The 26,721-nt window shown below is 38.7% G+C and overlaps 1 protein-coding gene across 1 annotated transcript; it reads left to right on the top strand.

Annotated features, from left to right (window-relative positions):
• Window positions 1-4,419: 4,419 nt before the first annotated feature.
• Window positions 4,420-8,560, top strand: LOC149211653 (disease resistance protein L6-like). Its single transcript, XM_089391557.1, has 4 exons — window positions 4,420-5,367; window positions 5,486-6,575; window positions 6,690-6,986; window positions 7,118-8,560. Exons 1-4 carry the CDS (start codon window positions 4,745-4,747, stop codon window positions 7,937-7,939), a joined length of 2,832 nt encoding a protein of 943 aa, XP_089247683.1. The 5' UTR covers window positions 4,420-4,744; the 3' UTR covers window positions 7,940-8,560.
• Window positions 8,561-26,721: the final 18,161 nt, after the last annotated feature.

Below are 26,721 nucleotides of genomic sequence, written 5' to 3'. Positions count from 1 at the left end.
TTTGCCAATCTAGCAAGGATGAATAGGATCATTCTCAAAGACAATTGGACCACATGTTTTATCTTGATTTTTCCATCCTTTGTTGGTTGAGATCAAGGTCTACAGTGTGTACTAATTTAATCTTTGACCATCTCTCCACCCCTCCTCAAACCAGAAAATGTGATGGGGGAACCTCTACTCGATAAACTAGTCAAGAAATATATATCTTCCACCTGTATCTCGAGCATATGTGCTCCAAGTCTGAATTCTTGTGCCTGAACATCCCATGCTCGCACAAGATACTGTAACAACTCCATCTGTTGCCACATATGAGGAAGCCAGAAGAATTTCAGTAGCCCAGAATTCCTTAATATCTGGATAGTGGCTAGATAATTTGCTACATTCATATCTTATTTCTCATGTTCTCTTTCCTGTGATATTAAAGCCATTTTGTTCTAGTAGAAACCTAAAACATCACAAGAAGGATCACGAGGAAAAATATCATACAAAAACTATAGAAATTTTGAGAGAAACAAGTAAAAAAAATTCGGAATTGTGGCCAGCGCACCCCCCTACGAGGAGACAGTGTATTGCAACACTCTCCTCAGTGCATTTCTTGCCTGCTCAGCACTCCTCTCAACTTTTTTCGAGTGCATTGGAACTAAGGAAAAAAATTAGAGCCCTAGGGCCCTAAAAAATTGAAAAAATTTGCATGAAATGACAAATGGAACCATGAAAGGAAAGAGGGAGGTAATAGCTCCTACCTAGAAGTGATGACACTCGAAATGGTCCATGGGATTGGTTGCAATCATCTACAAAGGATTGAGGGAAAGAAGCACTCAAAGGTCACTCACCAAGAGGTAAAATGTAAAATGGTAAAAGCGAATTAATTTTTGTTTATTTATGGTCATTTTCATAATTATTTTATTACTATTTTAATGTTTTGACCTATATATGACTCGATTTTATCATGAAACAGGTATTTTTAATCTTTTGGTGGTGTTCTGAGCAGGTTGAAAATTGTTTAACAGATTTTATGGTTTTTCAAATGGTGCACAAAGTGTCAATGATTGATGCATTTCCATATGCAGTGAGTCCCACCTGCTCACCAGGATGCCATGTGCCACATTATGGGCCCCTTTTTTGCATATCTTGTCAAATTTCAAATTGCAATAAGTTGGTCAAACATACTCAGATTTGAGTGTCCTCTGTGCCACTAGACGCGTAATGACAAGCACTACAGCTTGGTCTTGGTTTCGCTACATTTCGAAGACTTTGATTTTTTTAGCCTTCCTAGATCCTCCTCGATCAGTAGTAGAGCCTATGGGAGATGTAATGGATGTTTCGTAAGCCTTGGTAATGTGACATAGAGGAGGCAAGCAACCTAGTTAAAAATAGAGGTCTTTGCAAAGAATCGAAAGTTTCAAGAGAATGCGTAGTGGATATAAACGTCGAAGATACTCTGAAAATGCTGGAACTCAAGAGGAACAGAGTTAGAAGGTGCACTTGCTAAAGAGAAAAGAAAGCAGACTATGTCTCGAATGTGCCAGGTAGTTGGCAAGGGAACTACATGTCGAAAGTCGACTAAGATTTTGCATTTGGATATCGATATGAAAGGAAAATTGGGCAAGAATGGGAGAGGAGTGGAGTGTTGTTGTAGCTAACTATAAAATTGCAACAATAATGAATAGGAGGTTGTGAATCGAAGCAACGTGTTAGCTATGTAATGAAGAAAGTGTGTATAAATTTTGAGAGAAGCGAGAAAATTTCAGGTCAAGGTATTGATCGTGCAAGATATATAAGCCAAGGGAGTGTTCACGTGGATGAGAAAGAATGAAGATGGAGTGGCATAGAGTGAAGGAGCCATCATGTGACATATGAACACCCTAAGGGTTTTGGTCTAAACTATGAAATCCTGACATAGGCAAGTGTATTTCCCTAGGAAGTTGTGAGATTTGATGTTTATACATACATGTTGCATGGGGGTAAGCATTGTTGTAAGGCCTTAAGAGTTTGCTCAAGCATACATGTAGTGCAGTGGTGCATGGAGTCATCAAGTTGTGGAATGAACCACTTGGAAAGGTACCAGGGTGGGAGGTGTACTAGTATCTTGGCTTGGGGGGGAGGGGTGATATGAGATCTAATGTGTGAGATGGTTGATGAATGGGGCCAGGTCAATCTCCCTAAGTCAAGTTTAAGGGGGGAATTGTTAGGGTGGTTTAGGTAAACTATACTGGTTCAAGTTATCGATGGTTTTCGAGTTCTAGGTATATGACAACCCATGGTTTTTCCCATGATATTATCCTCCAATGTAGCGTGCTTAGAGTCTGGAAAAAATAATGTTAATTCGTCCTACTAGCTAGTGGGATCAAGCAGTGGTATCTTTAAACACTCTCACTTCTCTTAGTGCTCAGTGATCCTAACAACATTGATTTATGACTACAAAATTAGGTTGTTAGGGTTAAGTTTCATTTCCCATTGAGAATTGTTATGTGAGATTTTATTAATAAGAATCATTCTATAATAAAAGAGAGTATTTTCTTTATGATGCAATTATCTTTCAAGATTCAACATATTGGTATCCTTATAAAATTACAGTAAAATCCAAGCCACATTAATCCATTTATCCTATTAATTCTCATTATTTCAAATATTTTGACTTTTTTTTATGGGGCTTCATTTGGTAACTTAGATGAGTGTGAAGTTGGGAGAGATATAGTTCTAGATAAAAATAAGGCTTCCTCATTTAGAGGTGGACATGTCAAAGAATCAAATAACTAGATAACATCCATGTAACACATATTTATGATTTTGGCATTTCAGTATAATATTAGTAATTTTATGTTGTATGTTGATTCCAAGTTGTTGGTGTCATGATTGAAAGGATCAATGATTCCTAAAGTAAAGGATCTTGAATATTGTTTTCAAAATATAAAAAATTATCATATTTGTAGGGAAAATAATGAAGGCAAATGAGAAGTCCAAAGAAACAATGTATGGATTCAAGGGTAACTAGTTTCTACATATGTTGTGGTTCTAATTACTTACAAAATTCAAACAAGTATTAATTTGGGTTGAGTATCTATTGTATTCTCAACTTCCATGAAGAGTGATAGTGGGTGGATGGTGTTGTAAGTATAAGTGAACACTAAAAATAATACAAACATTTTTCAAGTTTGATAATAATGAGTTTGCATAGTAGTTACACTTGGGTTTGGTGGTTTTTAAGTCTCAAAAATAATAAAATCATTTGATGAGAAAACATTGATGTGTTAAAGATAAAATCTCTGATCACACAGAGAGTTGAATGTCAGGGTCATCGTTAATCGAGATTCAACTTCAACCCGAGGGATTTGACTTCAACTTACGTATAATATTTTTTATCAATAAAGTATTTTTAATACTAAGTGTATAGTGGTAATTTTTATTTAAATTACAAGTTTTAAAATATTTTAAAATTCTTGATGAATAAATTTAATTAAATTTAATAAGGGGTTGTTTTTAGTGAGATTTTTTAGATTTTGGAAAATTTTGAGATGAAATTTTGATTTTTGTTATTTAAACTGGTTTTTTCACTGTATATATAGATTCGGTACTCTGAAAAAACCCTCAAACACTTCCATTGTGCAGGGGTTACCTATCAAACTTGTGATTTCAATAAATTTCGTGTAAACTTTTAAAAAATTTAAACCAAAACACCCATAAAAAAATTCCAAAAAATCACACTATAATACCTAGTATTATAAGATAACTCATATTATAAGAATACAATTGATCTAAGTTTAACAGAAAGGTGATTAATATATTAATCTCTCCCTAGCCAGGAAGCAGCAGCCTCCCGGTCAAAGTCACTCCACTCACCCACTCTCCAATACCAATAGTTTATAGTTTATCCATCATCATAGGGAGCATGCCAGACAGCAGAGGAGTCGGATAATCAGATGCCCACTTCCGTTTCCCCGGCTTTGAGATTAGATATATATTTTTGTCTTACAGCGCACACACTAGATACCCGACTCTGCAAAGACCTCAGATGAGAAAATATATACCAAAAAGTGAAAACTATGTTGATAGAAAAACATTTGGTGGGTGGGCCCCACAAATTCCATCGTTTTTCCAAGTGCGCACATTTTTGTCGGTTTTTTATCTCGTTCTTTACGTGTGCGACATCGTAAATTAATCGTCCAGCTGTGAGGGGCCTACCAGATGTACATTTTCTTAATTACTTGGAAGGTGTCCAGTGAACCTCACCCACAGACACAGCCACTGAAACGTGTTCAGACATGACCTTTGAAAGAGTGCCCAAACGCGTGGAAACATGAGCGTCGAAATAGCGCGCGATTTATTCTATCGACCCATGGAAAACGCGTGGAAACATGACCCCGGAAAATGCGCTCGGTTTATTCTATTGATCGGTGGGATTATAGATCTCTCAGCGGTTTAATGTCTGTAAATTTCTCTGCGTACCAAAATTTTCATTGCAAATTTTCCAGAATTTCTGCGCTTTGAGACTCGTTGCTAATATCCTTCCTTGCAAACTGATTCGGTAGCATCGAACATCCTTCCGATCACCTCCATTTCTATTTTCCAATCGGCAATCAGGGTAGGAATTTCAAATCGGAATTACCAGTCAAATTTGAGGATTTAAACACCTCCATTTCTATTTTCCAATCGGCAATCAGGGTAGGAATTTCAAATCGGAATTACCAGTCAAATTTGAGGATTTAAACAACTCTAGAACCTGTTCAATTTATTTTAACAAAGGATGTTGAGGGTTATGAAAAACTTTTGGCTGTATTTGACGGGAATTTGGCTGTATTTGACGGGCAAACAACACCGTGACGGTCAATTTGCCCGTCAAATTCCATCCCTGTCGGCAATGGCTCAATCCTCCAGCTCCGCTGCTGCTAATTCCGACCACGATGTGTTTATCAATCATCGTGGTCCGGACGCAAAGAAAAATTTTGGCAGCCATCTCTACTGGAGGCTTCGTTCACATGGACTGAGAGTCTTCCTGGATCAGCCTGAATTGCGACGGGGAGATGATTTCAGTGTTCAGATTGATCACGCCATTCGATCGGCCTCGGTTCATGTGGCCATATTCTCTCAAGGATATGCCGATTCAAGTTGGTGCCTAGATGAACTTCTGCAAATGTTGGACACGAAGGCCCCTATAATTCCAGTGTTCTACCACGTGAAGCCTGATGAGCTTCGGGGGACCCGGGGCAAAAAACAGAGAACTTATGCTGAAGCGCTAGACGAACTCGCAAGGAAAACTGACTATGATGGTCAGACTCCGCGGCACAGTCCCAGCAAGATTCAAAAGTGGAGAGATGCTCTTCGTGAAGTTGCAAAGAGAAGCGGTTTTGAGCTGGAAGCGTGTAATGGGTGAGAACTCAAAATCCCATCCCCTCTGGCTATTCTTTTATTTTATGTTACATGTTATATGCCTATTAGTCTGCTTCTTTTTCTCATTACATTTATTTATGTTTTTGTTAATAATCAGCGATGAGGGGGAGCTACTAGAGAAGGTGGTTGTTGAGGTGTTAGAAAGGGTGAAAAAACCAGCCTTACTCCGGGACGTAGGTAAATATCCAACAGGTCTAGATGAGAAGGTTGAAGATTTTGAAATTTTTTTGTTGCGGCAACAGCAGAGGGGAAAACATCAGATCTTGGGGATCATGGGGTTAGGTGGTATAGGAAAGACCACGTTGGCGGCAGAATTCTTCAATAGGAAAACATCAGATTATAGTAGATCCTGTTTCTTATCTGATGTTAAAGATAAGAAAGGTAATGATTTAATTTCGTTGCAGAAAGAAATTCTTGAGATATTGGATGTACCAGATGATAAAATAAAAAGGGTTAAGGATGTTGCTGAGGGTAAAGTGGTGATCAGGAATCATCTCTCATCATCTAAAGCCTTAGTAATTATAGATGATGTAGATGATGAGGATCAGGTTGATGCACTTTTGCCACATCAGAGTGTAATTCACCCTGACAGCTTAATATTGATAACATCTAGGAACAGACAGGTTCTCATAAACTCAAATGTGGAAGAGGAGTCCATATATACCCTAACCGGCCTTAGTGAAAAACATTCTCTTGAGCTTTTCTGTTGGCATTCCTTCAACCAGCCATATCCACCCCAAGAATTTGAATCTTTGGTAGAGAAGTTCGTAAAAGCCTGCAGTGGATTGCCTTTATCTTTAAAGGTAATTGGGGCACTTCTTAAAAGAAAAAGCAAATCCTATTGGGAAGACCAATTGAATAAACTTGGACGCACACTTCCGGGTGAAATAAAACAAAAACTTCAAATCAGTTATAACGCTCTGGAGGAGGAGGAAAAAGAGATATTCTTGGATATCGCCTGTTTTTTCATAGGAGAAGACAGGGATATGGTGATAAGAATAGTGGGGGAGAGTGGGTTTCAAAATATAGAGGACAGATGTCTAGTAGACGTGGATCGTGAAAAAAGGATAAAAATGCACGATCACGTCAGAGACATGGGAAGAGAACTTGCCAAAGGTTCAGGATTGCCGCGTCGGCTGTGGCGTTGGACAAAGGAGGACAATGATGATTTGTCACAGAAATCTTGCGTAAGTGTTAAACCATTCAATCCTCTGAATTTTCAATTGTTTTCTGTTTTCTATATTCTTCCATCATTTTGCAAAAAGAATGGGTAATAGCTGTCATGTTTCCAAAATGGACAGATGACAGACGTGCGAGGAGTTAGAATAGGTTATGGTGAAGATGAAGACGGTGGATACACTGAAGTAGATGACAGTATTCGTATGAGGAGTTTGCAATTTCTTGACGCCGAAGGTCATCTCATGAAACGCATTTTGACAAAGGTGTCTTCTCCAAATCTCAAATGGCTGCGCTGGACCGAGAGGCCATGGTCTGCTGATCTATCTTTTTCCCTGCCTCCCTCGATTCCTATGAAAAATTTAAGGGTTCTGCAAATTCAAGGGGACTGGTTGAGAACATTGTGGGGAGAGGAATTGGAGGTAAATTAGGATTTTTTTGAATTAAAGTTTGTGTTTACTAGCTATTGATATTGTAGCACATGGTATATGTTCTCAGGGTTTCTTTTAATGAGAAAGATGATATTTTTATATTTTTTCTCAACATTTTGCAGCCACCTTTACAGTTGAGGGAGTTGGAGATTAAGACTCCCCTCTCGGACATTCCAAAGTCTATAGGGCAGCTAAACCACCTAGAACGGATTGTAATTTGTTTTGAACGCAGTGAATATGTCTCTATCACAGAATTGCCAGAAGAATTCTGTTTTCTGCGGTCGTTGAAAGTACTGGTGTTGGGAGGATGGTCAAGAATGAAGGCATTGCCGAACTGTTTCGGTAATTTAACCGAACTCCAACACATCCAGCTGTCTTATTGCACAGCTTTGGATAGCCTGCCAGAATCTTTTGGTGAATTAACTAATCTCCAGCACGTCGGCCTGTCTGAGTGCCCGACTTTGGAGAGACTGCCAGATTCTTTTTGTAAATTAATTAAACTCCAGCATCTTGATTTGCACAGCTGCTGTGAATTAAGCTTGCAAAGAGAAACACTAGGAAATATAAGTACGCTTAAGTACATAGATCTCAGTGAATGTGGAAAGATTGAAGTACTCCCTTCACAAGTGGCACACCAGAGGTCCCTTGAACAGTTACTTTTGATTGGTACAAATTTAAAAGAGTTGCCCAGTGCAATTGGAGAGCTCAGCTGTATGGAAGTTCTGCAATTAGGAGGATGCCCTTTGCTGGACGTGCTGCCGTTTTCACTATATCACTTGAAGAACTTGAAGGAATTGTTTATATGGGGCTGCAAAAAATTGAAATGGTTGTCGCCTTTGCTAGGCGACTTGAGTAACTTGAATAAATTAAAAATAGTAGGCTGCGATGAATTGAACGGGTTGCCGCCTTCTATTGGACGGTTGACTCAGTTGACTGAGTTGTAGGTACGGGGATGTCCGTTGATACGCGAACTGCCGTTGAAGGAGGAGATCGTCAGAGGAAAAAGGGGAACTTTGAATGATTCTCAGATACTTCCGCGGCTCCAAAAGTTAGAAGTTTCCGAGACAGGGATATCAGAGGTATCATTTGCTGAAAGGGTTTGCTGCAACCTCCGACGTCTTTCAATAGAGAGCTGCAATAATCTGGTGGAGGTTGGAAAATTGCCAAATACACTCATACATCTATCATTTAGTAGGTGTCATAATTTGAGCAGAATAGATCAAATTCATGGTCCTGCAAAACTTCAATACCTGAACATTAGGGATTGCATAGAATTGGAGGAGTTGCCCAGTATTGAAACATTGATATCTCTTAGGTCGTTGGATGCAACTGGATGTGTGAAGTTGAAAAGCATACGGGTATTGGGGCAGTTGACAGAGCTTAACTCCCTAGAGGTTGCAAGTTGTTCGGAGTTGGAGGAGCTGGAGGGCATCCAACACTGTATACGTCTGGGTAAGTTGAATGCAAAACATTGTGTGAAGTTGAAGAACATAAGGGGATTGGGGCAGCTGAAAAAGCTTCAACAACTAGACATTGAAGGGTGTTCCGACTTAGAAGAGGTGGAAGGCATCCAACATTGTACGTCGTTGGATGAGATTGATGCTAGAGAATGTCCCAAACTGCTGAAGCTGGGTGCGGTACTAAATGAGCTAATGGGCCGACATCGTCAAGGCCGAAACAGGTCCCGGCCTAAAGGCGTTGGATACGCGATAACCCACTATTCCCTCTAAAGCCACTACATACATGCTAAGTTATGGATGGATTTTTTAATTCTCTGTTTTTGTTTTTTTTGGTTATATTAGACCTGCCTACAACGTTTAAATGGGAAATATAAATCTTTTCATAGAATGAGGGTTTTTATTAATATTTTTGGAAACATGTAGAGTCGATTTAGAGATTGGAATGGATGGATTTGCATTTTTTAATTCTTGGAAATATAAACCTCCTCATAGAATGAGAGTTTTTTTATTTATTTTTATTTTATTTTTCGAAACATTCAGAGTCAATTAAAAGATTGGAATGGATGGATTTTTTAGTTTTTGGTTTTTGTTATATTGGACATGCCTAAAATATAAACCTTCTCATAGAATGAGGGGTTTTTTTTTAATATTTTTGGAAATACGCAGAGTCGATTAAGAGATTGGAATGGATGGATTTGAATTTTTTAATTCTCGGTTTTTGTTATATTGGGCATGCCTACAATGTTTAAATGGGAAATATAAACCTCCTCATAGAATGAAGGTTTTTTTTTTTTTTTTTTTTTTTTTTTTTTTTTTTTTTTGAATATTTACCGACACCCACACATGCAAAGAGACTAAGAGATTGGAATGGATGGATTTGGATTTTTTAATTCTCGGTTTTTGTTATTTTAGACATGCCTACAATGTTTATATAGGAAATATAAACTTCCTCATAGAATAAAGGGTGTTTGTTTTTGAATATTTTTGAAAATCAGAAAAAATGTTTGAGAGAAATTAAGAATTTAGAATTTTACCATATTTAACACTAAGATTAATGTGTAACAGTTATTTTGACCATACAATTTTAGAGTAGAAAGTTTCAAATGTTTTTTTTCAATTACATTTGTGCTAGAAAGTTTCAAATGTTTTTTGTCAATTACATTTGTGTTTTAATGCAGGAGGGAAATTGGAATGGATGGATTTTTTAATTCTCGGTTTTGTTATATTGGACATGCCTACAACGTTTAAATGGGAAATATAAACCTCCTCATAGAATGAAGGGTTTTTTTGAATATTTTAAATGAGAAATATAAACCTCCTCATAGAATGAAGGGGTTTTTTGAATATTTTTGAAAATCAGAAAAAATGTTTGAGGGAAATTAAGAATTAAAAATTTTACCATATTTAACACTAAGATTAATGTGTAACATGTTTGAGAGAAATTAAGAATTAAGAATTTTACCATATTTAACACTATGATTAATGTGCAATAGCTATTTTGACCATAAAATTTTAGAGTAGAAAGTTTTATATGTTTTTTCTTCAATTATATTTGTGTTTTAATGCAGGAGGGAAATTGGAATGGGTTGATTTTTTAATTCTCGATTTTTGTTATATTGGACATGCCTACAACGTGTAAATGGGAAATATAAGGTTTTTTGAATATTTTTGAAAATCAGAAAAAATGTTTGAGGGAAATTAAGAATTAAAAATTTTACCATATTTAACACTAAGATTAATGTGTAACATGTTTGAGAGAAATTAAGAATTAAGAATTTTACCATATTTAACACTATGATTAATGTGCAATAGTTATTTTGACCATAAAATTTTAGAGTAGAAAGTTTTATATGTTTTTTCTTCAATTATATTTGTGTTTTAATGCAGGAGGGAAATTGGAATGGGTTGATTTTTTAATTCTGGATTTTTGTTATATTGGACATGCCTACAACGTTTAAATGGGAAATATAAACCTCCTCATAGAATGAAGGATTTTTTTTTGAATATTTTTGGAAAATCAGAAAAAAAAATGTTTGAGAGAAATTAAGAATTAAGAATTTTACCATATTTAACACTAAGATTAATGTGTAACAATGATTTTGACCATAAAATTTTAGAGTAGAAAGTTTTAAATGTTTTTTTTTCAATTACATTTGTGTTTTAATGCAAGAGGGAAAAACTCTATTTGTCGATGTGGAGATGTTATTAATTAAGATTGTGTAAAGGGAAAAACTCTATTTGTCGATGTGGAGATGTTATTAATTAAGATTGTGTAAAGTTTTGTCATATGGGACAATTTTTATTCCCGTCATGACTCTTACTCTCAACTCCTTTTTCTTCGAATTTAAACCAATAATCTAATAAGAACTAAACCCTACACAACCAACTTATAAGACTAACCAATAATCTAATAAGAACTAAACCCTACACAACCAACTTATAAGACTATATGTATTGTTAGTAAACCATCAAAAAAACTCTTACTCTCAACTCCTTTTTCTTCGAATTTAAACCAATAATCTAATAAGAACTAAACCCTACGCAACCAACTTATAAGAAATGCTTGGACTTAGTTGCAAATAAACCAAACCACCTTACTTACTCCATATTAAGAAGGCATACTTGCTTTGTGGAAACAAATGTTGATTTTCTATTTTCTATTAGTATAAGTTAAAATTAGGCCTCCTAAGCTCTAGTGAAATCCAAAACTTATTCTTGGTTACGTGTAGTTCTATTCTTGGTTCGCATAAAATCAAGTTTTATTCTTGGTTACGTGTAGTTCTATTCTTGGTTCGCATAAAATCGAGTTGTTTGGGCTAAATCTTACTCCAAGACATTGAATTTCTTGCAAAAATGAAGTTAACTATTGGTGAACGTGGTTGCAAGCAAAAAAAATATTGACAGAAATGGCATTACCGAGCACAAAAAGTCAAAATGGTGGCAACCCTAAATTTCTTGCAAAAATCAAGACACATGGCAAAAATCAAGACACATGGCAGTTTCTTGTACATGCAAGTTACCTAAGCAATAATATTAAAAAAAATGGCATTGTTAAGTACAAAAAGTTAAAATGGTGGTAAATTGAAAGAAAGAAAGAAAATTAAATTATTTTAACTTTCACTAGGCTAAAGATAGTTTATGGGACAAATTGTTTTTTTCATATTATCCCAAGAATTAGTTGCGTTGTCTTTGAAGGCTTCACATTCTAGATGTATTTATCACTTGGGCATTCATATGTAGGTTTTTTTTTATGCGAATATACCGAGCCATATTCTAGATGTATTTATCACTTGGGCATTCATATGTAGTTTTTTTATACGAATATATCGATTCATAACTCTTGTTACTATTTTACACTGATATACCAAGCCGACCCATTTTTAAATTACTTCATTTTATAAATATTCATTCTAATATTTTATAAATATTTCTAGGTTGGAGGTTTATTCATGTAGGGTAATTAAACCCCATACTGGAATAAGATCCTAGAGAAGATCTTATTCGCTCTTCATGTAAGTCTACTCAAATTATCATTTTATTTTCTTTTCGAAGCATGCAATTCAAAAGAATTTGAAGGAGTATAGATTTGTGACATAGTGTGCTCTGTCACATGAAAATATTGAATTTCTTGTAAATGAATGGAAGAAGGAAGGAAAAGATTGACTTTCTTGTAAATGAATGGAAGGAGGAAGGAATATATGGGCAAACTGAGCTTTCCTACACGTAGACAAGATAAAATAGCAATATGTACTTAGACAAGATAAAATAGCAATATGTTACAGTAAAAAACGATAAAGATGATAAAATAGCAAGATATATCAAAAAATAACAATATGTTACAACAAAAAATGATAAAGATAATAATTAAGTTTTTGTTGAGAAATATAATAGTTAATTATACCTTACGATGTTTCCTTTGCAACATCTGGTGCAATTGCTAGTTTAAATATAATTATTTTTTCAAAAAAATCATAAATAATAATTTTAATAATTTTTACTTCATTTAAAAACAAAATAGTTTACCATTAAATTGTTACATTTTTTATTATATTTTAAAATTTTGGAAACAAAACCATAATTTATATAATTTTCTTTTCAATTTTTAAAAAATAATAATTATGGAAAAAATTGAAATATAAAATTTTAAACTATTTATTCTTCTTCTTCTCACACATAACTTTTTCATATTTTTATAACTTTAAAACAAAATTACAAAAAATATAATGAAAATATTTTATTATAAATTTTTATCATTATTATTCTAGATTAAAAATATTTATTTGTTTAAAAAAAATATAATGAAAATATTTTATTATAAATTCTTATCATTATTATTCTAATGTCACATTAAAAGTATTTATTTGTTTATTTAAAAAATATTTTAAAGTTTCCTAATTTTTGTTGTATTTAATATTTTAATTTGAGGATTGAGAAATATTCTAATTTTATAATTAGGCATGAAATAAAGTTAAAACCTTAGCTTACATAAAAAATAAATGAACAAAAATAACGCACAAAATTAATTTCTAAATTCATTATAATGAGATTACACTGAGTATTGCATTCTTCTTGTCAAGTTCAAAATGCCATGGTGAAGTTCAAAATCCTCAGGGCAGACTCATTCTTATTAAATAGCCTCAACTTTTTCCAAAGCTCCATGTAGTCAATTGCCTTTTGACACATTAAATCCATGTGACTTATATTTACACCATAAAATAGACATTAAAAACATGCTCATGTTTTTCTATTTATATAAATTAAAAAATCAATTGCAACTACTTTTCCCATTATGTTTTTTTTCAATGTTTAAATTAACTTAGGAATCTGTTTAGTGAGCTTAAGGATAGTAGAGATCCATCTAATCTTAAGTTGGCCACTTTGCTGGACTAAATTGTTATTTTCGTTGGTAGTATCTATGATCAACTATTTTATATATTTAAATATAGGGCTAGGATGAGAAATTACTACACAACAAACATGAGAAAGAGGTAAAATTTTTGCATATAATTGAAGAGATGATTATTCAATTCCTTATTGACACTAGAACTAACCGACTACATGATTCAACAATGTTGCATTTTTGCATGGACTAGTGTGCATTTCATCCATGCAAAAGAAACTAGATGGATAGGTGGTTTATAATATTTGAGAAACTCATCCGCAATAACAAGGAGGTTCCATTTTATTTTCTGTGTAAAGTATGGATTGAGTTTATTATGGGTTGACATGTAAATTATTTAACATCGCCAAATTTTAGGGGGTTGGTTTGGATTTCAAGCAAAGGTGAAGAGTAACTCATTTGGATTTCAAGCAATGGTTAAGAGTAACTCATTAAAAGTCCATTCCCAGGTGTATCCTTAACACCCTCCACTCCCTGTGTCGAAATGTAAATTGTCATGGATATTCCAATAGAATATTTCATCACAACATATTTAATAAAATGTTGAAATCTTTATTGTGAATATTATTTTCCTTTAGATCTTAAATTCTTTAATCATTGGTTTTCTATTTAAATGTATAGAATAGTTGAAATGCAAAAAAATTCAAAACATAAAAACACACACACCTTCATTAGCAAATAAACACAAGATTTATCATGGGAAACCCATAAGGGGGGAAACCTAGCTAGAAAGTGAGGTCACTCTACTATATTTTCTCTAGTATGGAAATATGAAAATATAAAGAAAGAGTTACTGATATTTCACATAGCTCAATAACGATATAAGGGCAAAGTTTGTATTCCTCAACCCTTACATTAGAGAAATTTTGAGGTCTAAAATAGGTCTCAAAACAAAAATCTACAACCAAAATCAAATTTATAACAACAAATAGGATTCAAGATGATGATGTTAGCCATGGGGGATGTTTTGCCATTTTTGAAGTAAAGAAGTAAAAATATCATAAAATAAAAACTACTTTTTCAACTCGTATTTTCAACTTTTCTCCTTCAGATTTTACTCAAATTTCGAGCGGAAACATTTATTGGATGTCGGAAAAAAATTCCTCATCCAAAGAGTGCCCATATTGCATATTTTCGTTGGACTCTGCTACACGAAAAATGAGAATTATATGAAAAACATGATTGCAATCATGTTTTTTCATGTATTTCTTATTTTTCGTGTAGCAGGGTCCATCAAAAGTACGCAACATGGGTACTCCTTAGATGAGGAATTAAATTTGACAACCAACGAGTGCTTCCACTCAAAAATTGAGTAAAACCATAGGGAGATAAGTTAAAAATATGAGTTGAAAAAATAGTTTTTTCTTTTTTCCCTCTAAAATTTGATGATGTAATCTAATTTTATTTTATTATTTCATGACTAGTATTTTATAATATTTCTTAGGAGACCCATTTTAGACAAAATTTCTTTAATAATTGGAGTTGCAATATTATAATTCTTTTGGAAAGTTCATGCATGGCTAGCCCCATATGCATGATGAGTAACGAGGTTGACATGACATCCTCTTGTACCATGGTAGTGAACATGGTAGGTCAACTTGTGGAATGCATAAATTTTGCATATGAGCTTCGATTAATGTGATTTTGGCATTGTTGGAAATCTATATGTGTAAAATAATTTCAAAGGGTTTGGGATAAAGTTAAAAAAACTTTGACCATAAAAACTTCCATTTGATGCAATTGATCTCATGGAACACATTTTGAAAAAGGTGTATTCTCCAAATCTCAAATGGTTGTGCTAGACCAAGGGTGACTTTTCTCCTTCCCTGCCTTCTTTCCTACCTTCTTCCCTACCTTCCTTGGTTCCTATGAAAAATTTAAGGGTTCTACAAGTTGAAGGGAAGGGATTAAAAACATTGTGGGAAGAGGAATTGTAGGTAAATTAGGATTTTTTGAATTAAAGTTAACATTTTTTTAATTAAGTTTGTTTTTACTATCTATTGATATTGTAGCACATGGTATATGTTCTCAAGGTTTCTTTTGATGAGAAGGATGATTTCTGAACATTTCGCAGCCACCTCTATAGTTGCGAGAGTTAGAGATTGAGGCTTCCCTCTTGGACTATTGTAGCACATGGTATATGTTCTTAGGGTTTCTTTTGATGAGAAGGATGATTTCTGAAAATTTTTTAGCCACCTCTATAGTTGCGAGAGTTGGAGATTGAGGCTCCCCTCTTGGACATTCCAAAGTCTATAGGGGAGCTAAACTGCCTGGAACAAAATGTAATTTGTTATCGATATAGAGAAGGGGTCAATATCACAAAATTGTTAGAAGAATTATGTTTTCTGTAGTCGTTAAAGGTACTAGTGTTGGCAAGATGGTCAAGAATGAAGGCACTGCCAACGTGCTTTGGTAATTTAACTGAACTCCAACATATCGATGATGCAGGAGCTTCTCTGGGCTCGAACAATCCTCATCACCAAAAAAAAAATTGATTTCCTGCAGCAGTGGTTAGGTGTTAATTAAGGAGGGTTGAAACTTTATTTTTCTTGTGATATGTAGTTCATTTATAATAGGATGAAACACCTATGTAACACCTTTCAAACTCTTATTTGTGTTGGATCATGGCTGTATATTGTGGATGTTTTTGCTGTTGTGTTCCCATCATTTGACAACACTGTCACGTATGGTGAAACACATGCTGAAACTCCACTTCAACACTGTCATCAGGCACATCGAATGTCATACAACTGTCAAATGTGATTAATTTGTGTCACAATCATGCACGCAAGTGGAAGAAAAAACATTTGAGTGTGAAATCACATCAACCAAGGCCATGAGGAGGAGGTGAAGCAATTGTGAAGGAAAAGGGAGCGGTTTTGGCAATCGAATCTTTGAAGAAACAGATCGTAACTATCCAAGAGTAGTCGAAGCGATTTAATGGATCAAAGGAAGGTTAAAGGGGGGAGATTGCGATGGAACAATGGTTTGTTAGTAGATCGTGGAGGCAAAATTTGGAGTTGGGAAGGCCAGAAAAGTGCACGAAGTGCAAGCCAAGATTCAGAAGGCCTTTGCACCTTTGTCAATAATTATATTAGCTTACTTTGTAATCCACGACTATAATCACATGTTTGATATTATAATTATTCATTGTTGTAACAGAAAGAGTTTGTAATATGGTTGAATATTTAATAAACAAGTATTGAATACTTTGTTCTGTCATATGAATCTATTGCCTCTCTTAACAAACATTTACATTGTTTCCTATGGATTCATTGTGTACTCTGAGGGCGTAGTTCAATGTTGTAATAGTTAAAAGTGTTGCATCATGTAGTTACTTCATCAGGTGGTATCAAAGCTTGTTTCACTTTGAGTGTTATGTGTGTTCCTGTAGTGGGTTGGAAGAATACCCTAAAATTTTGGTGGTGTAAAAACATTTTGAAATGTTGTAGTGCAAGTGTGTATCAGCTTCTAGACTGGGTTGTGGATGGTAGTTAGGTTTAAAATTACCAAGATACTTGTGAAGATGTCACCAAGAAGGAGAGGAGCAGTGCGTGGAGGTGTCAGAAACCTAGATCTGGAAGATCTACAGAGAAGAATAGAGTAGTTGGAATGCAGAGGAGATGGGAATGTTGAGATAGCTTCAGGATCTGAAGATGAAGTTGAAGTTCAACAAAATGATGAAAATGTAGACCCGATACTGCATTTGATATCTTACTTGAGCAACAAAAGTAGTGCGAAGGTGGAAGTGTCATGCTACGATGGAAGCCTAAAGGTTGAAACTCTCATATACTGGCTTGGAGAGCTTGAGAGGTATTTTGAATATGAAAATGTTTGAGACCCTAACAGAGTCCATTTTGTAGTCACGAAGATGAAAGGACATACAACCCTTTGGTGGGACATGTTGCAGAGAGATAGGAGTGATCGTGGGCTGGAAATAATTAGAACTTGGAAGAATATGGTGAGCAAGGTAAAGAAGAATTAATTTTTTTGCAGATTGTCAAGAAAACTTATGCAAACAAGTTCAGAACTTGAGGCAGAAAGATGTGTCTGTGCATGAGTACACAGAATAATTCTTCACATTGTCACTTAGGTCCAGTATTAAAAATCACTTAGGTCCAGTATTAAAAATACAGAGTATCAGTGTATGGCTAGATATGTTAATGGGTTGAAGTATTCGATCCAAGATGAGATGAGCACACAATATTTTCAAACTATGGATGAGGCATACCAAATTGCCTTGAAGGTTGAGGAAAAAGTTGAAAGGAAAACTCAATAGAAGCTTAGAGGAAAAGGTATAAGAGGAAGAGTAAATAATACCAAATAAAATGAGAAGGAAGAAGAGGCTTCAAGTAGCCAAAGCCCCAGAGGAAGTGGAGTTGGTAGAGGTCGAGGATTCAGTAGAGGTAGAGGAAAGTTTGTAATAACTTGTTATAAGTGTGGTGTTGAAGGTCATAAAGCATCAGAATGCCCTGATAAACAAGGAAGCAGAAGAGTTTATGATAGGACACAAATGGAAGTGACAGATGAGGCATCAGTGGTTGGAGAAAATGTGGTTATGCTTCCACAAGAGGAAGGTGAAAATATGATGTTTCAAAGAGCCTTGTTGAGGCCGGAACAAAAGCTTGAAGCAGAGCCTAAACAACGAAAGAAGGTTTTCAAAGCCAAGTGTAAAGTGCAAGGTAAGTGTTGTAACTTGATCATTGATGGAGGAAGTACCAAAAATTTGGTCTCCACCGAGGTTAAAAAGAAACTAAATCTAAAATTTGAACCACATCCTAATCCCTACAGAGTTTTGTGGTTGCAAAAGGGTCAACAAGTAATCGTGATAGAGCAATGTCTCTTGAATTTTCATATTGGAGAGTTTAAAGAGCAAATGATGTGTGACGTTGTAGACATGGATGCATGTCATATTCTGCTTGGGATACCTTGGTTATTTGATCAGAAAGTGTCTCATGATGGCAGAACAAACACTTATAAGTTTGTGCAAAATGGGCAGTGTTACATATTAACACCCATGCGTGAATAAAATGGGAGTTGCAGCAAGTAAGTGAAGAGTTGTAGCAGTTGCATATTACTGTTCTCAACCAAAAAGTTTTTAAAGGTATAGAAACATAATGGGTACTATTTGGCTCTCTTGCTAAGAGAATTCCAAAAGGTTGAAACAAGGAGTGATGTTCCACTAGAAATTCAAAGTATGCTGACAGAGTTTAAAGAGATTGTGGTAGAGGAAACGCCCAACAAAATTCTTCCCTTGTGCAACATTTCGCACCAAATTGATTTTATCCCAGGATCAAGTTTTCCAAACAAATCACTGCATAGAATGATTCTAGCAGAGAATGAGGACTTGAATTGGAAAGTGCAGGAATTGCTTGACCGTGGATTGATTCGTGAAAGTTTAAGCCCTTGTACAAAACCAACAATACTAACACTGTTGGAGAGGTAAATCCCCTCTACGGATAGAGGCGATCCCTACTAGCCCAGACTGGGTCTAGCAACAATCGTTCAATGCTACTACGCAAGTTCCTAATTGCAATTAAACAAGAGGTAAAGAGCACCTACTTGGATTCCAGCGCTGTTGTTTGATGAAGAGATGCCACCCTCACTCCTTCGCCCTGGCCGGTCACGATCCTCCGCGATCTCCGCGAATAGACACCTGCACACACGAAGAGGAAACAAACACAAGCGTGAAATCTGATAAAAGCAACCATACATCAGTCAGAAAGGATGTAATTCACATTTAACCATTGCATAGACAAATGAGAATGGAACAATAATAGTAGTCATCTATTATTAATCAAGCAGAGAAGAGTACAACCAAATGTTCTGACGTCGGTAACCTTCTCAGGAGGGGCCAGTCAGCAAGTGTCTCAAGCATTCACCTTTGGAAATGATTCTCCCAAGACAAGACTCTCTCTCACACAAGCAACACAACACAACCTTCCCTAAGCTATCATGCACTTCCACACTTATCACACCAAATACCTATAGTAGCAGCAATCTGAGCACTATAAGCTCTACACAATCCAAGCTATTCAAAACTAGCTGCTCATGGTAATGGTGGAAGCTTATATAGGAGAAGGAGCCTCCTAAAAGGGTGGAAGGATGAGCTTATCTTCAAGGGAAGTAGTTGCAAAGGGTCGAACAGACATGCCATAGAAGGGAGTCGATACTCAAAAGGCCAACAACCAAGTCTGGAGTTATTTGGAAGGCTGGCTGTTGGAACAAATTCGCCAAAACTGGATCAGCGCGGGTGCATAACTGGTCTGGAGCGCTGACGTCGCAAAGACATAATGGAAAAGGCCATGTCAGCGCGGGTAGATACAAACAGAGGCTGCGCTGGTCATGAAATTCGATCAGCGCGGGAAAGGCGTGTGCTTCCGCGCTGGCAGCGCACACGGTCTGTTATAAAGCGCCAATCATCGCGGATATTTTAGAAATAGACGCGCTGATGAGGAAAACTTTGGAAAAGTGGGTTCTGGCCAGTTCAGAAGGCATGAACTTGATTATTGTGAATTCCTGACACAGTAGGGTGACTGACAGGGAGACAATGACAAATTACTGTGTAACAGATGCCCCCTAAAGCATGAAGACCGAGAGAGTGGGAGGGGTGAAATGCTTTACGAAACTTGCCGAACTGGAACACCACCAGGAAGGACCGAATATCTCTGATAATCAAGTACATGCAGTCTAGGCATGGGCGCAGCCATCCGAAAGACATGCGAAAAGGTCTGTGGAATGGACGCAGCCACCCAGCTAAAGAGACCGGAATAATGATAAGGTATGGTCGCAGCCATCCATGAAGACTCAGGTATGGGCGCAGCCATCCATCAATGAGTCATGTAATGATCATCCGCAAAATCGCAACCTGGACCATAACAGACAGAGATCCAGGGTCTTGCGCTCCGTCCCGACCCGAACAAAGTACAAGTCCAAGCATGTGAATACATGAGCTGAAGTCGAACATGCATGAACATCGTCTGATTACCAGTCAATGATGAGAACTGTTAACAGACGCGATAGGTACCACCAATAATGACAATGGTCCTCAAGGTACTTATAGGTACAATCCGCGGCGTGTGAATCAATGAGCTGGTGTCGAACACCCGCAGAATCATCCGATCAGAGGTCAATAATGGAAACCTCGCGTCGAACACGAAGAACCTGCCATTGAGGCATGCAGACTCTAAGGCACCTAAAGGGAGTCTCTAAGTCACCTTCCCGGATAATGAGGTGAAGTCGACAGGAAGTGACCTTGATTGAAGGTGGGCCATAATGTTTCCCACATCATCGACAAAAGACAGAGGTAAAATGATTGTGTGAGATAGCAGAGGAGGTTGTATTATTGCAGAGGTCAACTTCTCTTGAACATATCGGCGGCACGACAGTGGATTTGGCAGTATTTGACATCAAATGAGCAGAGGGTATGATGACGGTGGCAATGAGCAAATGAGAGGTCAAATAGGATAACCCATACCCACGGAGGTCAGTTGTGAAACAAAATGAGAAATTCCCACCCGACACGAATGCAGACCAGTGCCATGTTCAAAAGCGACATACTGCCGACGCAACAATTGCAGTTCCATTTTCCCCACCATTTCTGGCAGGTACCCCGGTTATTGTTGGATGACAAGCTTGACGGGGATAGCATATGCTTGAAGAGTGTCATTTCGACGATGTTCGATGTCATTAAGTGTTTAACGAGCCTGACAAAGGAAAAACTCGGCGTCTTTTCTTGTTTAGAGAGTCTGAAAAGACAGCGGAAAAGGAGACTCCAGGGGGGTCCTTTTTCGTACAGTTGTGTCTCTCGAGCCCGAAAAAGTATAAAACAATGCTCGAAAGAACCGCCCAACCATTACGATCGAGGAGTACTTTTCGTAAATAGTGCCTTCGACCCGAAAAAGTAAAAAAGGGGTCAGAAACACGTCGTTTTAGAGCCAATAACGAGTGCGAAACGACAAACACCCGACAATCTTTTTAAGTTACACGGTCGGAAAAAGAGCTTAAAACGACCACCTCTCGTTCCCTTTAACGAGCTGAAAGGAAGCTCGGCCATCTTTTCTTGTTTCATGTCGGAAAAGAGCTCAAAGACGACATTTTTTGGGACCAAGTGATTTTAGGACCATTATGACCATGCTAGTTATCCGAACCTGCACAAGAACACTACCCGCATAAATCCGTTCGATATGTGTAAAAAACATATTAAAACACGCATTCAGTGAGATTAGGGCTAAATCCATGGTAAAAAAGATGACAAAAACCCAAAATATGGTCATTTATGAGTTTTTACTATAAATAGGGGGGGTGAAAAGTCATTTTTACCATTTTACCATTTTGGGACGTGAAGAACGTGGAGAAGCCAGAAAGTTGACGGAGCGATTTCCAGCCCGTGCGGACACCATTCTTCGAACAGCTTCTTCCAGGTAGGTTCCCCTCTCCCTGCCTTGCATTTTGATTATATTTGGTAGGATTTTAATGGTGGAATTTGCCCAATTGGGCAAATTTTTTGAGCATGGATGCGCTCTCGGTCAGCGCGGGTTTCCCGCTCGGGACCGCGCTGACCGATTTAATATTACACGTACCAGCTTTTGGGTCAGCGCGGAAAACCCGTGTGCTTCTGCGCTGACCCAATGAAAAAACAACTGAGGCGCCATTTTCAGCGCGACTGTTTTTAAAACAGTCGCGCTGGCGCGGAAAAATATGAATTTTTATAAAATGAACGTAAATTTTTCCACAAACAACGATCTAATGTTTCTTCATGGTTTTGCAGGGCACAATGGCTTTCGTATGGCAAGAGAGGGCCCATGATGTCGAGGATATAGCTGCTTTTGCGAATGCGGATTGCCGAAATGCCATGCGGGCGTGCGGATTCATGAAATTCTTTCTCACTCCACGTCTGAGAGCTCAGCCTGACTTGCTGGAGTTCCTGATCAGAGCTTGGAACCCAATAGACGGGAAATTTACCATCCGTGGTCAAGACATCGAGTTCGACGCTTCGGATATCTATTTCTTGACTGGTTTGTCGCGCCGGGGCCAGAGGCCCATTTTGGAGGGGCAGCGACCCAGCGGTGAGACTCTGGACCAGCTGATGGCTAGAGTATGCCCAGGAGCTGAAAAGACACGGAGCGGGAAGATTGGTATCCCGACAGTGCGGGACATGCCCCTCCGCACGATACTCTTCGTAGTGACACGGGCAGCGGGTTCCTTGGCCAATCATGAGGCCTCGAAGAACCAACTGTTGTTAGCTCTGGAGTGCCTACAGCCCACCATCTTTGACTGGGTGACTGCTGTGACCATAAGCATGAAGAGGCAACTAAGCAACTGCCGTCGTGGAGAGACGAAGCAGTTCGCGTATGGGTCGCTCCTTCTGCCGCTCATGCTGGAGCGGGTGCCGGTTCTACAGTTACAGACCATGGCTGTAGATCCACCTAGAGGTCCTCGGGAGACGAGGGCCAGTCGATGGGCCTGCGTCATGCCACGTGGAGGTGGTGGTCGCCCAGTATCTTGGGGAGTGTATTTCAGAGAGTGGCTGGAGCGCCAGGTTGTCATTGTGGAGGACTGGCCATATGCCGGCATGGACTTCCGCAATGATCCTGACATGCCACTGCCCGCAGGAGAGCATTGGGATGATGGAGGTATGTCACTTGATCTCATTTAAACATTTTTTGATGTTTTTGGTTTTTCATGTACATGTCTTAATAAATGTCACCGTATGCAGATGTGGGACCTGTGAGACCTATTGGCTTAGCCCCAACGGCACGGAGGGAGGGGCCAGAAGCTGGAGCCCTGGCCTTAGTTCCTCCAGGAGTGGATACGTCAGAGACTGTAGCCCGCAACCTTGAGGGTTTGCTGGAAGGAGTGCCGGATTACCCGGGGGTCGAGGAGGTCCCTATAGAGCATCAGATCCACATAGTGGGGGTGGCACCCAGGATGCACCGCCTTTTGAGGCGGGTGGCACGAGCAGCTGTATGCTACAGAGAGCATAACCCAGCACACTAGTCCCCTAGGTTTACTTCCACTGCTGTTTTGAGAGACATATGTCTCGGATGTACTGAGGACATTGACTCTATTTTTGACATACACACTTATTTTTGAGCGCCTAAGTGCGCCACACGATATATATACATACCAATTTTTGGATGGATCTTGTTACATATGATGATGTTTTGTTTATGTTATGCAAATGTTCAGTACAAATGTAATCTTATGTATGAATTGCACAACACATGACCCATATATTTTGATTTTAAATGCAAGCTTTAAAGCACACACTGCACACATGCAAACTATGCTTGGGAAATATCTTATTTACATATGCTTTACTCTATTATGTTTTCTATGTTTTCTTGTATGATGTTTATCTATTTCGCAAATGTCTGTCTAACACATGATTTGCCAATGCATCAGTCAACGTGTTTAATCGTCTCGGAATATGTTGATATGTGATATAGTCAAAATTCCTTTCTAACAATCTGACACGTAGATACAACCTTAGGATACGTTGGTCTCTGACGGAATATCGCCCGTTGAGTTGATGAACGACAAGCTGGGAGTCCAGGTTTACCATCATTGCTCGAATGCCGAGATCAACTGCTTTGGCTAGTAGCTCAATTACGGCACTGTATTTGGCAACATTATTAGTGGTACGACCGAGGCAGACTCCTGAAGATCTAGCAACTCTCCGTGAGGATCATAGATTGCCCACGCCGCAGAGGACAAATTGCAAGTACTACGGCAGGCGCCATCAGCGAAACCAACATAAGGTGCACTAGACATCTGCACAAGAAGAAGAAAACACAATAAGAGGCAAACACGCCTTCACACCAAAGCAAAACATGAAATCATGCACACGAAACACACTAAACACACGTATGTACAAACCGAGTGCACGAAATCACGCATAATATTTCTTCAAATACAGCCCGTTGCGGGGCTTGTCAAGAGGATTTCCTTCGTAATCAATCAACTCATATGCGCCCTTTTGTAAAACTCTTTTCACGATGTAGGGACCTAGCCACATGGATTCGAGTTTTCCTGCCCCCATCTTATCTTTAGCTTGATCGTAGAGCAGTACTAGATCTCCCTCAACGAAGGAACGAGGATGAATGTTCTGGTCAAAGTGAGCCTTGACTCTCTTCTTTTGCGCTTCGATAGCCAGAGAAGCTAAACGACGAGTCTCGTCTAACCGTTCTAGGTAAAGAAGCCGTTCCTCCACCGGAGTGGTGTTGGGAAGCAACTCGACAGCTAATTTCAACGAAGGAATTTCACACTCGACAGGAAGGGTGGCCTCCAGTCCGTAAACCAACTGAAACAGAGTGAAACTGGTGGCGTCCTTCGCAGAAGTCCGGTAGGCCCACAAGGCTGGGAACAACATCAGATGCCAATTAGACTTGTGCGTATTGACGGTGTGTTGAAGCATAGTGATCAAAACTTTGTTCACTGCCTCAACTTGTTCGTTGGATTGTGGATAGTACGGTGTCGAACTATCTTGTCGCAAGCCTAGTTGGGTCGTTAGTTCCGTCATCATGTGATTACGGAAATGCTTTCCGTGATCCGTGACAATAGCCTGAGGGACTCCGAAACGAGTAATGACATGATTGAATAAAAACTGCGTCACTGTGTAACCGTCTTCGTTCAATGTAGGCATCGCTTCGGCCCACTTGGTGAAATAATCCACGACAACGATGATGTACCCATGCCCCCCGGCCGAACGAGGGTTACAGGATGTATAATCGATGCCCCATTTGGCAAATGGACCTACGGTGACAACAGGGTGCAGTGGTGCAGCAGGTGCACGCATCTTCCGGTGGTAAACCTGGCATTCATGACATGCACGTACAACAAGGATGCAATCCTTGAAGATGGAAGGCCAGAAATAACCAGCACGGAGGATCTTCTGGGCGGTAGCATATCCGGACATATGGCCGCCACAAGCGCCGGAGTGGCAGTCATTCAACACGCGCTCAGCCTCCTCGAGAGTCAAACATCGGCGGAGAACAGAATCAACGCCGAGGCGGTACAGGGTATCGCCCAAGATGCGATAGGGTTGAGCTTGGTGACGAATTCACCGTCGAGCATCTTTCGATACATTTGGACGGAAGGAAGACATCTGCAAATATACGATAATGTCCTCGTACCACGGGTCGAGGGTGCTGATGAGAAAAAATGTTTCATCCGGGATATGCTCCTCCAAACGAGATGGTGCAGAGTGAGATGGTAAGGAATAGAGCAGTTCAGCAAAGACCAGAGATTTCTTAGACTTGGCCGCAGTGAATTCCAAGTCGAACTCTTGGAGGATTACAATCCACTTCGAGTATTTGCCCCCCAGCAGTTGACGTGACAAAATGCAGGTCATAGGGTTGCAGTCAGAGATCACGGTCATTGTGCGCAACAGGATATAATGCCAGAATCGTTGAACGGCGCAGACAGCTGCCAATGCCAACTTCTCGACATATGCGTAGCGAGTTTCCGTATCCAGAAGGTTGCGACTAAGATAATAGATAACGTGCTCGGTGCCGGCATCATCATCCTGCACTAGAACCATGCCGATGGTGGTGTCAGCGGCAGCTAGATAGAGAGTGTAATCACGGTGGTAGTTCGGAGGTCTTAAGAGCGGAGCTGAGACAAGAAGGTCTTTAAGGCGCTCGAAAGATTCCTGGGCGATAGCATCCCAACGAAAGGGTGTGTCTCGCTTTAACAATCGTGTGAAACCCTTAGCCACCTCGGCATAATTCGGAATGAATCATCTGAGAAAATTAGCTTTACCCTGCAGGCTCTGCAATTGTTGCAAAGAGGCAGGGGGAGGAAGATTCAAAATGGCCTCGACTTTAAGGGGATCCAGACGGATGCCTTCCTGGGAGACGATGAACCCAAGTAGTCGGCTAGATTCTACGCAGAAGACACACTTATGCGGATTGAGTCGAATACGGTAGTGTCGACAACGGAGAAAAATTTCGCGTAGATGAGATGGATGGTCTTGACGTTTAGCTGAATGAGCTGGGAGGTCATCCAGGTAAGGCTGTACGATGTGTCGGATATCATGAAAAGCATACGACATCGCACGTTGGAAAGTGGCACCGGCATTTTTGAGACCGAAAGGAAGCTTCTTATAAGCGAAGGTGCCCCAAGGACAAATGAAAGCTGTCTTATGCTGGTCTGCAGGGGCTATGTTGATCTGGTTATAACCAGAGAATCCGTCCATAAACGAATAAATCTCACTTCCTGCGCAGTCATCAGTAAGCTGATCAATGAAAGGCATAGGAAAGTTATCTTTTGGACAGGCACGATTGATATTGCGGTAGTCAACACAAACCCGGATAGTGCCCTGCTTTTTATTCACAGGGACTATATTGGACACCCACTCCGT

The sequence above is a fragment of the Pinus tabuliformis genome, chromosome 1_1 (assembly GCF_031772625.1).
Source record: "Pinus tabuliformis cultivar Carrire ecotype Pingquan chromosome 1_1, CPIR1, whole genome shotgun sequence".
Classification (NCBI taxonomy): domain Eukaryota; kingdom Viridiplantae; phylum Streptophyta; class Pinopsida; order Pinales; family Pinaceae; genus Pinus; species Pinus tabuliformis.
Note: the sequence above shows the minus strand (reverse complement) of the source record. Positions and strands in the feature narration are given on the sequence as shown.

Excerpts from the sequence above, each read along its gene's own strand:
- LOC149211653 (XM_089391557.1), top strand. The coding sequence starts at position 4,745 with ATGTTGAGGGTTATGAAAAACTTTTGGCTGTATTTGACGGGAATTTGG. Across the intron at positions 5,368-5,485 it reads GAGCTGGAAGCGTGTAATGG|CGATGAGGGGGAGCTACTAG; the intron begins GTGAGAACTCAA and ends GTTAATAATCAG. Across the intron at positions 6,576-6,689 it reads ATTTGTCACAGAAATCTTGC|ATGACAGACGTGCGAGGAGT; the intron begins GTAAGTGTTAAA and ends CAAAATGGACAG.